At 34.5% G+C, this 15425-nt stretch overlaps 1 protein-coding gene across 1 annotated transcript in view; it reads right to left on the bottom strand.

Moving 5' to 3' along the window:
• Window positions 1-15425, bottom strand: part of GBE1 (1,4-alpha-glucan branching enzyme 1) — a 266770-nt gene that overhangs the window by 118525 nt on the left and 132820 nt on the right. The window contains exon 7 of the mRNA XM_047875374.1: window positions 13468-13677. Coding sequence (XP_047731330.1) covers window positions 13468-13677 — 210 coding nt within the window. The remainder of the gene's footprint in view (window positions 1-13467; window positions 13678-15425) is intronic.

The following is a 15425-nucleotide window of genomic DNA, read 5'->3' as shown; positions in this document are numbered from 1 at the left end:
TGTCTAAATGAGTCAAGCATTGTTCTAGAGAGAAACAAGGCAAACATTGTCTTTGCCTTGCTGAAGCTTACATTCATGCTTGGTATACAGGAGAAAAGCTCAATTACAACAACATAATTCAATAACTGACATAAATAAAACATATATTTGCAGGTAAGAGAGCAAGGAGTGAAGGTAGATAATCAAATAAAAGCATTTAACTCAGTGCAGGGAGTAGAAAAGACGATCTTGATTTGAAAAATAATTTGGACATAATATAAATAGGAGTTGTAATTGTTAAATGGATATGCATTCAGCGTTTGTATGATACATAAATCTGAGCTCAACAATTTAGTCTGGATGTGGAATAAACAATGGAAGTTTTAAGAAACAAAACTGATTCTTACTATATTCAGGAACTATGCTAAGAATTTTACATATTTTTAACATTTAAAATCTTCCAGCAGCATCATGAGGTAGGTCCCTTTAATCACCATGTTAGAGATGGATGTGGACACTAGAATATTTAAAATTAAGTACGTGGTTTACATTATATTTCTTTTGGACAGCATTATTCTATATGCTCCTCAGTAGGATTGTTGGTTTCTGTTTTGCATGATTATTTAATGTACACCTTGCCTCTCATTTCCCATTTTTCCCACTGACCCTGCCAGCCCGCAGCCTGACAGCAGAGACAGCGGTCCTCAATGCTTCTCTCACCACCCCTATGGCCTGAAAGTGTTTGCTACGTTTATCCACTTCATTTCATCACTAAGCTCCCTAAATTCTCTTCTTGTACAGGAGATGTGAGATACCTTACTTCTGGAAAGGTCTGGGAAAAGATGGAGAGATAGACTATTTCTGATAGCCTTTCAAATGTAACCACACAAGTTGGGAGATGAGCTCATGGCAGAAGCAAGAAGGACAAACTGTAGGTCAAGCAAAGCCCATGCTAGCTTATTATAAGGAGACTCTGAATAATAACACTTTGTCAGAGTGCCTGGCTGGCTTAGTCTGTTTTAAGCACCTGACTCTTGATTTCGGCTCAGGTCATGATCTCATGGTTCGTGGGTTCAAGCACTTGTCAGGCTCTGTGCTGACAGCTCAGAGACTCCTTGGGATTCTCTCTCTCTCTCTCTCTCTCTCTCTCTCTCTCTCTGCCCCTCCCCTGCTCACTCTCTGCCTCAAAAATAAATAACATTAAAAAAATAATAATAACACTTTGTCAGAAAGAAAGAGATCAGGGGTAAATGCTATTCCATACAGGGCACCAAACAACAAGCATAAAGGTATGATCTCCCTACTTATAACCATTGTCACAACATCAATGGCCAGTCAAAACAGAAAGAAAAAAAGGACTGTGGCCCTTCCTGCCTGAATTAATCTAGATACTATTACCACAAACAGCTTAGCCATTATACTAAAAAACTCCATTACTGGAAAAGGATAAACAATATGATTTACAATAAACACTCTGAGACTAAAAATCAGAATAGACCACCATACAGTAGTGTCCTAAGAAATATAAACATGGCCCCTGATTTAAAAGTTAATTCAGGGGCACCTGGGTGGCTCAGTCATTTAAGTCAGCTCAGAGCCTGGAGCCTGCTTCAAGTTCTGTGTCTCCCTCTTTCTCTCTGCCCCTCCCCTGCTCATGCTCTGTCTGTCTGTCTCTCTCTCTCAAAAATGAATAAACATTAAAAAAAAGTTAAAACATCTTTAAAAACAAAGTTAATTCAATAGCTGTTTCATAAAATGCCCTTTTCACCAGAAAATTTAAAAATAGTAGTAAGTAGACAGATGTTTTGCTTATCCCACATTGGAAGGGAAAAAAGCAATACACACAAATGAAATTTTTACAGTAATCCTCATTAAAAAAAAATTGTTGACAGATAACTTTAATTTAATCCTTACAACAACTTTTAAAATTTTAACAATTTGAATGGAAATATTTTGAAATTGCATTTTCCTTCTTCCTGGCATCTTAAAAGAAAATTTTCGAACATGACAGTTTTTTTTAATGACTCACATTCATTATGATTATTCTACACTGCAGTCTAATGATGCCCAGAGAGACAACTGGAGTGTGGAACTGTTTGCTGCTGCACCTACGTGGCCTTACACTGCCGTGGTTTCTCTTCTGGTTTCTGACATTGATGGGTTTTCTCTCCCTCTAACATTGCTCTTGGCTGTGACTTCTCAACACCGTTAGATGTTGACTATCATTGGTCATTTCCACAAATGTGGAACAAAACAAAACAAAACAAAACAAAACAAAACAAAACAAAACAAACAAAACAAAACAAAAAACAGCTTAATGTGCTTTTAAAAAACAGTGTGAAACCACACGAACAAACGAACAGACCCACAGAGATTACGGCACGTCCTTTGGCTGATGAAAACAAAATGCTGTTCCTTGTCTTCATGCCTCTGATTCTGTTTCAGAGGATGAGGCTGGCTGGCTAATCTGCCCACAAGAAAATTATGACAATTATATGGTAATAAGGGTGACAATGCAATTATCCCGACTGTAAGTCAGACGTGGGGATAAATGTGTCACTAAACCTTCACAATCACAGGAGTCAGGTACATTTAGAATCTTATTTTATTGGGGCGCCTGGGGGGCTCAGTCGGTTAAGTGTCCGACTTCGGCTCAGGTCATGATCTTGCAGTTCATGAGGTCAAGCTCCGCGTCGGGCTCTGTGCTGACAGCTCAGAGCCTGGAGCCTGTTTCACATTCTGTGTCTCCCTCTCTCTCTGACCCTCCCCCGTTCATGCTCTGTCTCTCTCTGTCTCAAAAAAAATAAATAAACGTTAAAAAAAATAATAAAAAAAAAGAATCTTATTTTATAGAGAGGGATATCAAATTTAGAAAGATTCATTAATCTGGCTGTATTTACATGCTAATCAGTGGTACAACTAGTATTTGAGTCTAGGCTTGTAACTACAGTCAAGGCCACTACCCATTCTCTGTATTGCCTCCAAAGGTCAATAACTACATTTACTTTTTTTTTTTTTTTAAGAAATCACAACTAAGATGCATCGTCTTAAACAAAGGTTACTGCATTTTAACTATGTAGATTTCTTCAATAAATGTACATGGTTTAATTGAGCCAATCTTAAAAGACACTTATTTATTTTGTTGATTTGTCTGCTACCAAAATCAAGGAGATATTAATGCAATTTTGCTGAGTGATAATATCATACAATCAGTTTAAGTTTATGAAATTCTCACTGTTAATAAAAAAAAGAGTTACAATGTTGTGTTTAATCTATAAAAGTATCATTGCCCTTATCATATTTGATTCACTACCTAATTTACTACTTAATTTTAGAAGTTTGGCAGAATCTGATATTGTCACAGCCCAAGGCATATTTTAGGGTACAGAGATAGCCCTGGTGGCCCAGAGATTATAGCCATCTCAAATGTGTGTTCCTTTGGTCTGGTAATTTCAAAATTTTATATTAATTGCTGTTAGTTTGCAACTTCAGGAGCTTTCTAGGTATGATCTGAAACCGGAATACAGGAAGGGTGGGGAGAGATCATGTAAGAGGCAAGACAAAGACACTTCAGATTGGTAGGTGGCAGTTTTAATAAGCAACGGAATTTACATATGAAGCTTGTTTTGGGCAGCTCCAAGATGAATAGATTCCCATACCTGCCCACCAGAATCTGAAAATTTTGTATAGAGGCCTTAACTGGCTTCAGGTACATATACTGCCAAGATAGTCTCAACAACACCTTGCTCTCTCAAGGCTTTGTCCTTGGAACAGCTCCTATGGTGGAAATGGTAGGCAGAGTGGACATTCCAAGGACAGACGAGGGGGTGAGGAGCCTCTAATTGCCTGAGTACAGCTTGGAAGTCAATCAGTGGTTACATTCTCTTGCTTACCTCTTCCAGAAATTGTAGACATTTAAAAATGGAGAGATTTCAAATAAAGTGTGGAATGCTGACTTAAAGAACTGGACGATGTGGTGCCACAGGTTACATTCTCATGTGGAAACTGGCAGGAGCCCTGGGTGGTGGTCCCCTTAGACACAACCTGTTTGCTCCAGGTTGCCAACAGCACCAGCTGGCCTGGCTCCCTCAGTTACCTGCCTGATTTGTGAGCTGAGCCCTGCTTTCCTTCTTTACTAAAACTTGGAAAGTACGTCTCCAAATTTTCCTTAACAGTCTATATTCTAGTTTACCACACATTTTCAATTACTGTTTAAAATAGTTTGACATCTGCCCTGTGTCACATAAATAATATCATTATGAGTTCTTTATACATGAAACAGATTCAAGTGCTAACCTACTCAGTTCAAGATCCAAGTCACCTAATTCCAAAACCATCTCCTTCATATTATACCAGATCTTATCTATTTAATTATATATAAACAATATTATATACGTATGTAACTATATTATATATCATATATTATATAATATACACATATAGCTGTATATATGTATGTGTGTATACATCTATATGTATATGTATACATTTAGATGTACGTACATCTATATGTATATGTATACATACATATAACTATATTTATGTATGTGTGTATACATCTATATGTATGTATGTGTGTATAATCTTTTGTAGGCTCCTCCATTGAATTCAGTTTGAAAGAAAAGCAACCCCACCGAATCAATATGGTACAGTGTCATTTTCATGGAAAACAAATTTGTTAGTGAAAAGCTTATAAGACAGAGAAAGCATGAGATTGCTTTACTGTAAATAAAATACATTCTATAAAAAGGAGTTATTAACTTTATGTCCATATTTAATATATAAGCAATACATATAACATGAAAATTAAAACTAATTTTAAAATTATTAATAAAATTAAAAATATTAATTAAAATTAAATTTTAATTTTAAAAATTAAAATAAAAACCAGTATTTAATTAAAAATTAAAAACAATATTTAGAATGTCACAGAGTGGGTATAAGTACAATAGACAAAAATTAGACAAGAAAAGGAGAGAAGGAATGGTGGGGGACGAGAGGAGTCATTTTACTTAATTATTTTTTAATGTTTATTTATTTATTTTGAGAGAGGGAGAGAGAGAGAAAGAGTGAGAGAGAGAGAGACTGCACAAGCAGAGGGGCAGAGAGAGATGTGAGAGAGAATCCCAAGCAGGCTCCATTCTGTCAATGGCAGAGCCTGACATGGGGCTGGAACTCACAAACTGTGAGATCCTGACCTGAGCCAAAATCAAGGGATACTTAATGGACTGAGTCACTCAGGTGCTCTTGGAGGAGTCATTTTATATCAAGTAGTCACAGAAGGAAGTTCAATAATATATGTAAAGTATCAACTGCCTCCAAATTGAATGTTCCTTAACAATGGCCACCACTGTAATCATCATGATTATCATCAGACAACAAAGACCAGGTGAATACACCTGGACATCCAGTTGGGCCCATTTGCTACCCCTAACACAGTACTAGGAAGAGATCTCAAGTTTTAGAACAGTTAGCTATCATGCTGTTTTGTTTCCTGAAGCACTGAGAGAAAATGTTAACTCTAACTGCCCCTGAGTTTTACTGATGCTTTCAGCAGACAGAATTTTGAAAGGCTACACAGGCAAAGGTCTAATCTTTGGGAGGCATATTATTAGCCTGGAAGGAGACAATGAAATCAATCCTGAGGCTGAGGGCTTCTCTTACTAACAATGAAAGAAAAAAAAAAAAAAAAGACAGACTGAAGACCTGAGGTACAACCAAACAGGGATATCTCACCATCACAAAATGTGGAGTGGAAATTCAGGAGTTAGAGAAAAATAGGCCTGATTGGTAATCAAAATGAGTAGGGGGAAACCTCTCAAAGGTGAATAATCTTTGTAATACTTACAAATGTGTCCTTCCAAAATTATGAGATACCTATATTTTCTGAAAATAATTGGCTCAGTGTAACATGGATTATTTATCTGCGGCTTAATGTTAAGGAAATCATTCATCTAGGAAACCATGAAATACTGCTTTATAACTTCAAAACTGCTAGTCCATTCCCTAGGAAATAGACATGTTTAAACAAGTTGTTTTGTTACACACAGACAGGAAATAGATTTTTGTCACCTTTTACCTGCTTGTTTATAAAGGTCATTAACAAAACCAGATATTATTATTATAGACTCCATGAAATTTCCACATTTAAATGAATAATCATTGAATAGGGACTTTTAGACCATTTTCACTATCATGGACCATTGTCTTAGGCTAAAGAAGCAGCTTTTAGAGCACAGCATTTTCAAATTTAAGGCAAATTACCAAGTAGAACTGTCCTACTTTTAAAGTGAGTTTGGATTTGAAAAAGTGAATGGTACTGGTGAGTAAGACCTAAATACTCAAGATATTTTCACAATATCCCTATGTACCTAAATTTTAGACTTGTGGGGAATAAACGGGGCAGATAATACCTGGAACAAAGTTCATACAAAGACTGTAAATCCTCACCCCTGTGCTGTGCTCTGCATCGACAGAAACCTTTCTGCTAGGCTGAATAATCTCATAAACCCTGTGAGAGAAGCTACATTTCTACTATTCACACTGAAATCCAGACAGATTAGATTGATATAGCAACTTTCTTAATCTCTTTTAAAATAGAGAATTAGTCTGTCTGCATTTTGAATCTCACTCTACTTTCTTTGAAATAGTAGATTTAACCATTTTCCTTAATCAAGCTGAAATAAGGTTCTGGCTTATACAACAAAGAAATACTAAAGGGAAAAGAAAATGTACTATGAAAGAAGAAAACAGTTAAGACTTTTTATGGCATATCCAGCATTCACTGAAGCTATTAACAACAATCTTACTGTGAGATTTTAATGTTCTTAATGAAGAATAGAGTATTATTTGTTTGTTGTTGATTGACTGTCTTAGCCACAGTTAACTGTTTGCTATATCAATGTTCAAAACTGTCTTTTAATCATCTATCATTTGCTTCATACAAATCATTTGTTTGCTTTTTGAAAATTTATAAAGCAAATAGGACAGATATTTGTCTGTCTAAAATGATGATGTATTACCTCAGTTAAAAAAAATATATAAATGTTTGGAAACCGATCCAAAGAAATTAAAAACACATATTTTATTTTAGGGTTTGTGCTACATTTAAATATATTGAAAATATCACGTCTGTAAAGGCATGATGCTTGGTAGATATTTCATGTTTGTTAAATAGTCAATAGAGTAAATGAACTATTCAGAAAAAAAAGTTAATTTAAAAAAAGTCTATGATGTTAACCTAAAAATAGATTATTTTTTTAAAAATTGTGATGTTAATCTTAATTTACCTAAAAACTGATCTAATTAAGGGATCAGTAAACTTTTTGATTGTGTGCCCTATCAGTGAAAACTTGTCAACATCCCTCCATATATGTATACATCCCTCCATTTGTGTATTTCCATATATATGTATTAGTTATTAATTGCTTTTTTTGTGACACTTTAGTAACACGTTAAGTGCACTGTTAACTCATACACACAAAGAAACTAATTTTAAAATAAAGATAAAATAGTCAAGGGTCTGGTTAAAGTTAAAAGTCACCTTGATATGTGATTTTAATGCTTCTCCTGGCTGTAACAGCTCACTAAAATACATAGATATAAATGAGATAATCAATGGCTGGGATTATTCAATTATAAAAGTTTTTTTTTTCCACTCCCTCCATCATCTATCATCTTTGCTAAAATTTGACTTGTATATTTCCACTTTCCCTGAAGTTAGGTAACCACAAGAGGATTCATTTATATTTATATTTACATTTTATATCTATATTTATATTTACTTATATTTATATATTTATAACCAATGGGCTTGCAAAATACTAAAACTGAAACCCTTTTAAAAGTTCACCAAAAACTACTTCCAAGATTTATGTGTATGAAAAGAACTTTTTAAAAATATTTATTTATTTATTTTTATTTTAGAGAGAGCGCACAAGCAGGGACAAGGGGTGGAGGGAGAGAGAGAGCAAGTGAGCTGAGAGAGAGGGAGAGAGAGAGACTGAGAGAGAGAAGGAGAGAGAGAAAGAATGAATCTCAAGCAGGCTTCACTCTCAGCACAGAGCCCCATGAGGGCCTCAATCCATGACCCTGGGATCATGACCCCTGCCAAAATCAAGGGTCAGATGCTCAACCAACTGATCCACCCAGGCACTCCTGCAAAGAACTTTTATGAATGAAATTGTGGCAATAAAATCACAATGATGGAAATTTTTTCTTGATATTTTCCCCAAATCCACAGAAATTTCTTTAAAAACCATTATTTCAAATTAATTTTTAAAATATTATCCATACCCTGAAGGGAATGACTTTTTGGTCTATTTTTTCCCAAACTTCTGATTAGCATATGCTCAGGAGTTTCCCAAGTGTATATATTTTGCAATGCATCCTAGGACATATGAATCTTTAAATTTTCCAGATAATACCAAACTGTTAGTTGCACACATTAACTTTTCTATGCTATTTTTTGTTATTGTGGCCATTTTTACTACCATAAAAAGAGAAGTTATTTCACCCCATGACACATGACTTTTTGATTTTTTTTTTTTTTTGCTTTTAAGAAACCACAAAGAAGTACATGCCTTTTAAGTTCTCTTTACAGTAATAATATTACAAGTTTCTAATCATGTCCTGGATACTTAGCTTTTAAAAGTCTTGCAAATCAAGATATACCATACCATATAATCGTTAGCTAATACATCAATGTACAATAATCCTTAAGATTCATCATTAAGATCTGATTTGGTCATGGTAAAATATCATATATAAATATACTAAAATTTTGTCTAGAATATGAGCAACTATATTCATGAGGGTTTACCCCAGGAATGCAAGACTAGCTTAACATTCAAAATTTAATAAATGGAATTTACTATATTCACAAACTAAAAAAAGAAAAACCATATAAGATACCATAGACCACTTAAGATACAGATATCCACTCTAAACAAGAAAGGCCCCCCCATGAATTTCCTTCCACATTTTAACTTATGGAAAGGACTACCACAATTAAAAACACAATTATTATAGTGTCTATACTAAGGAGTATTTCATTCCATGTGTTTATGACGCTAAAAAGCAAACCGGATTTACTTTTGTTCCTAAAAGGAACTCTAGTAACTCAAGATAATAGTAGAATATCTTTCTATCTAATAGTTGTTTCATCATGAACCCTGAAGGAATATGATTACAATACCTTTGTGCCCAAATGTAAATTTCAGAGAAAAAAAGAACATTAGCTGTACTATGTTATCTCCTTTGAGATTCAATACCTTATCTCTGAGAGAAATACTCAACAAAGAAAAGGTACTCATTTGAAGCTTTAGTAATAGTTAAGGCACAATTGTTTAAGCTCAACAAATCTGCAGTTATCTTTATCAAGGGCATTTACACAGTGCCAGAGGAATAAGCAAAACAGAATTTAAAACTTAGACCTCTAAATTGTATCCATTATTTCTTAAATCTAGAAACTTCAGAAACTTATGGATGACATTTGTCAGAAAGTTCTCTTTACCAACTAAAGTAAGGACATCCCAACCTCTGTTATGAACTGTCATTAGTAATTTAGCAGGGCTAGAAGGCAGTTCAGCCAAGTAGACAGAAAATTAAAACATGGGCAGCTCTTGATTGGAAATTTATTCATAGCAGGTAATGAAATAGCACAGACAGATCTCTGGTATTACTCGGAGTGAGAGATTTAATTCTGATAACTTTGATGATGGCACTTGAATCAGAGAGTATAAACGGTGACAGGTTATCACATATAGATAGGATGAATAAGCATCAGCAACATATCTTTACAGAAGCTGATTCTATATAAGATTAATTTTTTTCAAACAGTAAATATAATTATTTCAAAATTATTACAAGTTTTCAAAAAAGAGGCTTAGGCCTTACACAAGCCATGTACCATATTTATATATGCTTTTCCATGGAGTGTAATATTAATCAACAAATCAAAGATAAGCAGGAGAATAGAACTTGTATTTTAAAATATGTAGCTTCTGATTTTATCTGGGTAAGGAATCAACCCAAAATAACAGGCAGAGTAGCTATTCCATGGGGAGAGTAATAGGTTTCCATGTGTGTATACATATGTTTAATGAGTTTATAGTCATTAAATGCACTCATGTACAAAGAATGTTATTTATACTTATTAAGAATAATATTTTTTTTTATTTTGGAAAATGTGGGTCTTTTTATATTTTCTAATTGTCAACAATGACACTATTACTTTCATAACGAAAGATACATATTTTTAAAAAAAATTTCTGTTTCAGGGGCACCTGGGTGGCTCAGTCACTTAAGGATCTGACTTCAGCTCAGGTCATTACCTTGCAGTTCCTGAGTTCAAGCCCCACATCGGGCTCTGTGCTGACAGCTCAGAGCCTGGAGCCTGCTTCAGATTCTGTGTCTCCCTCTCCCTGCCCTCCCCCGCCTCACATTCTGTCTCTCAAAAATGAATAAACATTAAAAAAACTTTTTAAAAAATTTGCCTATTTCAGACAAAACTCTCTACCAGAAATACAGCTGAAAAATAATATTTCCACATAGACAAATATTTCAAAATATTTTTGAATTTGTCAAGTGGTATGTTCATTGTATGCGGTCAAAACTTGTTATAGATGGGTATTTTAAAACACAGAACTAAAATTCTTTAATGCTTCTGTCCCTTGAATCTATAACTATTCAATCTATATAGTTTAGAGCAGAAATGATGCTGTGTCAGCTTCTAGATCCAAACCATAAGAAATGGCAGCCTGAATGTCATTTGGGAATTCACTATTGTAAGAAAGTCCAAGTAGCTTGTGCAGTGGGCTACAAGAGGCACTGAAGCCCTTTGGCCCACAGCCATGACTGAGCTCCTAGCTGAGAGCCAGCACCAACTGTCAGTCATGTGAATGAACCATCCTTAAACAAAGTGGATGTTCCACCCTTGAATTAAACCACTCCAATTGACCGGACATGCAGAAAGGAAGAGCATTCCTCTTGATCTATACCCAAATTGCTGGTCTGGAACCATCTCTACACCCAACATGGGGCTCGAGCTCATGACCTGGAAATCAAGAGTCTCATGCTCTACTGGCTGAGCCATCCAGGCGCCCCAACAACTGCTATTATCTGAAGTCACTAAACTTTGAGCTGGTTAAGCAGCAATAAATAACCAAAAGAGCAGGATAAAAATTAAAACATAAATGCTGATTATAAAAAAGGCTTTAGCATTGCAGCAAAGCAATGTTACTGTCACATTGCATATGTTATAACTAATCAGAATAGAAGGAAGAAAATCCTGATAAGTTTCATCAAGCTAATATAAATTTTGTCAATACAGTTTTTAATCAATGGTATACAGTAGTGAGAAAATAATTCAAAGAGCCCTAGAATCTTTACTATTTTGTACATTGAGCAATCTAAGTATTAAAAAATTATTTGTTTAAATTTGGTGATTTAACTTGTTTAAATTGGCTTTGTAGGGTTTTATCTATATTGTATAATGATGTCATAACCGATAGTATTAACCTATATAGAAAATACTAGTTCTCTTAAATTGGAAAATGTAGGTACAGTATTGTCAAACAGAACAACGTATAGAATAATAAAATGCATTTTACATGGAACTATATTTACAAAGTACTAAGCCTCTACGACATAATGTAGCCAAAAGAATTAGTCATATTAAAAATTATAAGCCAGAATCATGCTATATATTATTCACCAAAAGCAAGCACCTGAGAAAGGTTAATAGTTCAATAATAAAACAAGTATTAAATAATATGTCTTAATTTCTATAATAGAAATGTTTCTTTAAAAAGTTATGTATAATCTCTTTTCTTTAGAAAACTGGATGGCTTTTAACGGACCATGGGAGCTCCAGGTATAGAAAAATACACTATAATAAATATTTTAATAAAATAAATAATCGTTTTTGTAACATTTAAAAAATCCACCTAAAGTTTTTTCTTTAAAGACATAGTTCTACAGAAGAATTGTGTCATAACACAAAAATTTATTTAATGCATTTCTCTCATAAGGCACAGTTCTATAGTACAGAGTCAACTCTTATTCATCCAGATATGAACCAGAGAGTACAATTAATTGTATCTCTTGCCCACAAACTATTTTTACAAGATTTTCTCAATAGTGGAGTTATATCACAGAATTAGCATGGGTTCAGTCCTTTTTACTTGTTATACATCCATAGTATGAAAAGCAATGTTCAAAAAGGTGACACAGATACAAAATACCTTTACAAAGGGAATTGTATTAGCCCCCAAACTCTGCTTCCTCTTATAATGAAAAACCTGAGAACCAGAATGATTAATCGATTTGTTCCAGACCAAAACTAGGCCTGGAACCCTGCCACATGCTTCTACCTCTTGTGTCTTTTCTAATATGTTATGCTCCTTCATCTGGCATGAGTGATTCCTATACAGTTATGAAATATAAAACAATGTATAACATTCAGGAAAGAGCAAAGCAAAACAATTTCCTCCATATGAAAGTCATCTAATTTATGTTGAAAAATTAGAAACCTTCATTTTGTCAAAGTACTTGCTACAGCAAGATACATCCAGATACATAAACATCCAGATACATGTATGTTTATGTATAATGCAGCATACAAAAGAAAATTCGTTAAATTCTTTCAAAAATATTTATTATAAAAAGTTAGTTATATGTTGATACTCTGCTACTTTTTATATTCCTGACAGCATATTTTCATTATATTTTCACTTATAATCAATAATGGATACAGAGTATTTTTGATATTTTAAAATATTTTGCCCTATGAAGCTATCTAGATTTAATCACCTAAAACACCCTTCTGTTTAAACGGTAAAAGAAGTCAGAGATGTGTTTAATCTTAACTGTTTCAACAATAAACTTTAGATTACCTTTATGTAACATGATGCTAACAATAGAACTTACCAGGTGTAAGTAGAGTTGTTACGCAGAATAAGGAAAGTAAAATATGTAGCTAATATAGCTAAAACACTTGGCATCATACCTGATATATTACATACTAATAAATGTTACTTGTTATTAAAGTTATGTTAATTTAGCTGTGATCAGGAATATGGCAATATTATTAAGATAGCACAATATGAAGTAACATTTTAAAAAATTGCTTATTTTATACAATATATATTTCTACTAAAAGGAGACTTGCTACAGTTAATTCAACTTCATAAAGTATTATTTTAGATATTAAAGAATTATTCATATAAATCATTTTAAGTGACCATAGAACCAATATATTTTAAGTGGCCTAAGATTGGTAAAACTGAAATTTAATGAAACTTACCACAAATACATGGGCTATTCAAAACAAGGAAAGTCTATATGTATGGTAAACATTCCTTACGTAATTTTTAAAAATCAGCTTAACAAGTTGTATACCAGTGAAAGACTACACACACAATGAATTTAGCAATATTCCTTGAAATATTTTTTCAGTAAAAACATTTCCATATTACATGTACCTACCTGGAGTAGATAAACAATCGACTGTCCCAAAGATCATGATTCCCTCTAGGTCCAGAATGAAAATAACAGGAATCTGTTCCATCAAACATATTCAATCCATCTTCTGAATTTTTTGAAGCATGGCTATGCACCACATCTAAGAGGACTGTAATACCCATTGAGTGAGCTGTGTCAACCAGTTCTTTCAGCTCTTCAGGCGTTCCATAACGGCTAAAGAATAAAGCAGAAACAAAATCATATCATATTTAAATCAAAGAACCATTTACTGTGTATCATTTGTTTTACCAGTGCAGTACTAGGTACTTTAAATATGAAAACGCACTATGACATAATACTTGGGTACAAGTCAAAGTGGAATAGTATTTCTTAGTAAACAAATTTTAAGGCATTCCATAAAAAATAATTAAAATCCAGCTATTAGACATAGATTCATATCCCAATGAAAATTCACATTTTGAGTTAGTAGGTAGTAAATTATTTTTCTTTTAAGTGTTTATTTATCTTTGAGAGACAGAGCATGAGTGAGGGAGGGGCGAAGAGAGAGGAAGACACAGAATCTGAAGCAGGCCCCAGGCTCTGAGCTGTCAGCACAGAGCCTGATGCAGGGCTTGAACCCACATACCATGAGATCAAGAGCTGAGCTGAAGTCGGATGCTTAACCGACTGAGCCACCCAGACGCCCCAGTAGGTAGTAAACTCTGTTTCTCTAAACTCAGAGTTTCTGACTTTCTTTTCCAAGGCTATTTTGCCTGGGGAGCATGGTAATCCCTGTTCATAAACCTGGCCATTCCTGTGAGTATGTATGCTTGGAATGGCAGTCTCTTGGAGTATTTCTTTCAATGTCCTTGGTATCTTGAGTGAGGTCATCCCTCTTGTACCTACTTATTCCCAAACTGGAATGCCTTCAGGTGCCAGAAGGCCAAGAGGATGGGCCATGTCTGTCACCACCCAAGCAGAAAACATGGGTAGCTCAAAGGCACATGTGTTTGTGTTAATAGCAGCTTTCTAGTCTGCATGAAAAAGAAAACAAAAATCACTCCTCTAAGAGGGAAGGCTTTTCTTAACCTATGTAAAATCTCAATATTGGCCTTCCATAGCATCAACTTTACTCTTTAAGTAAATAATCACCCAATCACCCTTGTAATTATTTATTATCTCACTTTCTCACTACATCATATGTCCCTTGAGGGCAGAGGCTCTTACTATCTGGTTTCCCATGATGCAGTACAGTGCTTAGTATATCGCAGGTCTCCTGGTAGTCAACTACATTGGGCAGCAAGAACTATGTTTAAAAAATGAAAATGTGATCATTTCATCCTCTACCTGAAGTCATACTTATACTCCCATTGTGCTTAGGATGAAGACTGTGGACATTATCAGGACCTACTGCACTGCCTAATTTGGCTCCTTCCAATAACTTAGATTTAGGACACTTTACCCCTTTCTCTCCTTATCCCAGCCTTTTTGAACAATGAACAGCATGCTCAGTAAATAAATAGCCTTAAAATCTCTTTCATTCATTTGTTTTTTCAACAAATACTTATTAAGCCATCTACCATGTGTCACGAAATTGTCTATGCTCTGAGATTCAGCAGTGAACAAAATAAATATCACTGCCCTTATGGAATTTATATTCTAGTTGGAGGATTGGAGGACTACAAATAAATAAGCAAAACATGGGGGATGTCAGATAGCATTAACTTCTCTAAAGAAAAAAATGAAGCAAAGCCACTGGTGGAAAGGGCAGGTATGCTATTCTAAACAGGGTTATCAGTGAAAGTTTCATGAAGAAGGCAATGTTCAAGGGAAGACCTGAAAGAAGTAAGGAGCAAGGTGTGTGAATATCTAAAAGATAGGATATCCAGACATAAAGGGTATTGGGGACAGAGTTAAGCTAATAAGCTAGGAACACTGGAAGAATAGCAAATAGGCTAGTGTAGCCAGAGTGTAATGATCCA

Source organism: Prionailurus viverrinus, chromosome C2 (assembly GCF_022837055.1).
Source record: "Prionailurus viverrinus isolate Anna chromosome C2, UM_Priviv_1.0, whole genome shotgun sequence".
In the NCBI taxonomy this organism is placed as follows: domain Eukaryota; kingdom Metazoa; phylum Chordata; class Mammalia; order Carnivora; family Felidae; genus Prionailurus; species Prionailurus viverrinus.
This window is presented reverse-complemented; position numbering and strand designations above follow the sequence as displayed.